Source organism: Austrofundulus limnaeus, unplaced genomic scaffold (assembly GCF_001266775.1).
Source record: "Austrofundulus limnaeus strain Quisiro unplaced genomic scaffold, Austrofundulus_limnaeus-1.0 Scaffold926, whole genome shotgun sequence".
NCBI classification, from domain to species: domain Eukaryota; kingdom Metazoa; phylum Chordata; class Actinopteri; order Cyprinodontiformes; family Rivulidae; genus Austrofundulus; species Austrofundulus limnaeus.
Window position 1 is genome coordinate 28,420 of NW_013953328.1, and position 2,755 is coordinate 31,174.

At 37.7% G+C, this 2,755-nt stretch overlaps 1 protein-coding gene across 1 annotated transcript in view; it reads right to left on the minus strand.

Moving 5' to 3' along the window:
• Positions 1-2,755, minus strand: part of si:ch211-250n8.1 (uncharacterized) — a gene marked incomplete in the record, with an annotated part of 15,356 nt that overhangs the window by 5,701 nt on the left and 6,900 nt on the right. Inside the window, 5 exon segments of the mRNA XM_014029604.1 lie at positions 1,653-1,785; positions 1,860-1,912; positions 2,024-2,059; positions 2,140-2,198; positions 2,283-2,328. Coding sequence (XP_013885058.1) covers positions 1,653-1,785; positions 1,860-1,912; positions 2,024-2,059; positions 2,140-2,198; positions 2,283-2,328 — 327 coding nt within the window.

A 2,755-nucleotide genomic window follows, 5' to 3' on the forward strand; every position in this document is an offset into this window, starting at 1 on the left:
GACAAATTATTTGAACTTTTTGTTTTCAAAGACTGACTAGAAAATATTTGATGATTTTTAAAAACAAGAACTAGGTGCAGCTTTGTCTAATCCACTGTATATAATTTTATAAATGTTATAGCAAAATTCACTATGTTTAAAACAAATAGAAAAAAAATAGTTATTTAATAAAACATAAATGTATAGTTATTGTCAGATGTTTACAAATGCATGAATGTGATTATTTTAGGAGTTTGACAAATTATTTGAACTTTTTGTTTTCAAAGACTGACTAGAAAATATTTGATGATTTTTAAAAACAAGAACTAGGTGCAGCTTTGTCTAATCCACAGTCAAAAATATACATACAGGCTAAAATATATAAATACACCCCACTAACACTTGGTTAAATGTTCCTGTACCTCAGACACAGTTGATGCCTGTTCTTGACAGAATTGGTAAAAGTAATATAAAYCTGAACTTGTATCATTCTAGTCAGCGTGGATTAGAGATAACCCACAGAAAATTCTAACATTTGCAGCTAGTTCTCGTGTAAAAACTATCCTGAAAATTATTTGTTATACAATCATTTTACACTGAAAAATAAAATAAACTAGACATGGGTTTTTACGATGTAAAAACAAGTGTGCATTGCCATGTAGCATGTCATTGCAGCATTGGACTTTCAGAATGAACTTTGACCAAGTTCAAATGTGTTTTCTATACCAGCTTGTGCCTGTCACATCAGCAGGTGTTTGTAATTAAGGTAATTGTGTGACAATATGAAGCTGGAAGAGAATTTTAGTTAAAATTGGTGTCGCTGGGTGTTGAACCTTGATCTCCCACATGAAAGCCCATGACACTAACCATGAGACCATTGGAGCTATGAAAGCACAGTCCCAGTTTTTTTTCTGTGTGTAGAAAGAGGCAACATTGCCAATGACGATCGTTGACACAAAACTGCAATAAATTACAACAATAAAGCAATATTATATAAGATGTAAATGCTTACAAGAAAATGTTATAATAAAACATTAAAATACAAAGAAATTAGTATTGTAATCACTGAAGTACTGAGTTTAAATATGATTAAAGTATGGTGCAGTACCAAGCTGAGCACATAAATCAGGGGCAGTATTGGACCAACACAAGGCTGTATTGACACCCATTACTAAAGTTTAAATATTAATATTTCAAAAACAATAAGTTGTACAGGCACCAAAAAGCATAGCCTGCATTTGGCACATGAGCTTTACAGATAGAAATTACAATGGCAGCTCTAAGACAAAGTATGTAGGAGGAGAAGCGTGCTGAAATAGAGGATGACTTGGACRGGGAACGAATCACAATAGTGTGCATTGCCAATGCAATGCACACTGATAAAAGATTCACAYAATCATTAAACCACCTAAATTAACCCAAGTCTTCTGTATGTTTGAGGGTTTCCTCGAGGCAGATGGTCTCCTGTCCTGAGCCTGGTTCTGCTGGAGGTTTCTTCCTGATTAGCAGGGAGTTTTTCCTCTCCACCGTTTGCTCAGGATGGGAGACTGTGATGAAGTGATTCAACACAATCTGCTGCTTTCTTCTTTACATTGTTCTTTTKATSTACAGTGTCCTGAGACAACGTATGTTGTGACTTGGTGCTGTAGAAATAAACTTGAACTTGAACTCACTTGTCCATTTTTTGAATTTCTCAGTGAAGTCCCATTGATGTCATCGATGATGTCACCAGGAGTGATAAACTGGTCRACGTGGGCCTGACTGCCAGGCGTCAACTCCACAACAAAGACACGCCCACTGAGATACCTGAACGAGGACGGACTGAGTAAGGTGCYGAAGCAAGTGAAGTGTCAGAAATCACCGGGGTTAAAAACACAAACCTCAAAACCAAACCCAGTTCCTGACAGGGCACCACTTCATACATGTCTGCCACCTAAAAGAAACCAACAATCAGGCACAGATTACAGCTTCTACAATCTGGATTATTTCTACAGACACTTTTCTAACAAACTGGAGAGCTAGAGCAGAAAACTGTGGTTCTTACCGGCAGCAGCCAGCTCTCATCCAAAAAACTGCAGTTCTGTGCAACAAGATCAGAAACACTGTTGTTGGATGGTTCAACTATACAATAAACAATAAATCACAGTGTTTTATTCTGACCTCCACATCCAGCTTGAAGTCCATGTGTGAGAGGACCAGAACCAGGGACATGAAAGGTTCTGGTAAAGAAAAGATTTGTTATTTGTTGATAACAACTTGTTCTTCAGCTTGGATCATTAGTAGAGTGATGAACAAGTCCTCACCCACAAACTGCTCATTCTGGAGGATGGATGAAGCTGGGCTGTACCACTGCAGGAGAAACAGACACGTTCAGAACAACTGAGCAGTCACGGTTAAAACTTAGAGATGACCCCAGACCACACCAGAGAGGGGGGCTCCAGACTCCGACTTGGGTCACACTTACTGTAAGTCTCTACTATTAGAGACTTAGGTCCAGTCCCAGTGCTCAGTACCACCCTACACCCTACTGCTGTGAAGTGTGGTTCAGTCCAAGTGTTGGAGTGTGCAGGACAGTACAGATTACATCATCAACTTGTGCCACTGCGTCGTAACTGTGACATCCAACGTTTTTTATTGAACCAATATAACAGAACAAAGACAAAAAATAAACATTATGTTAACGACCATTTCACATTTACATACTTTTTAATTATCTATTCTATATGATTCCTCCTTAACTTCAAATTATGAAAAGTTTAAAAGATCACCTTTAATA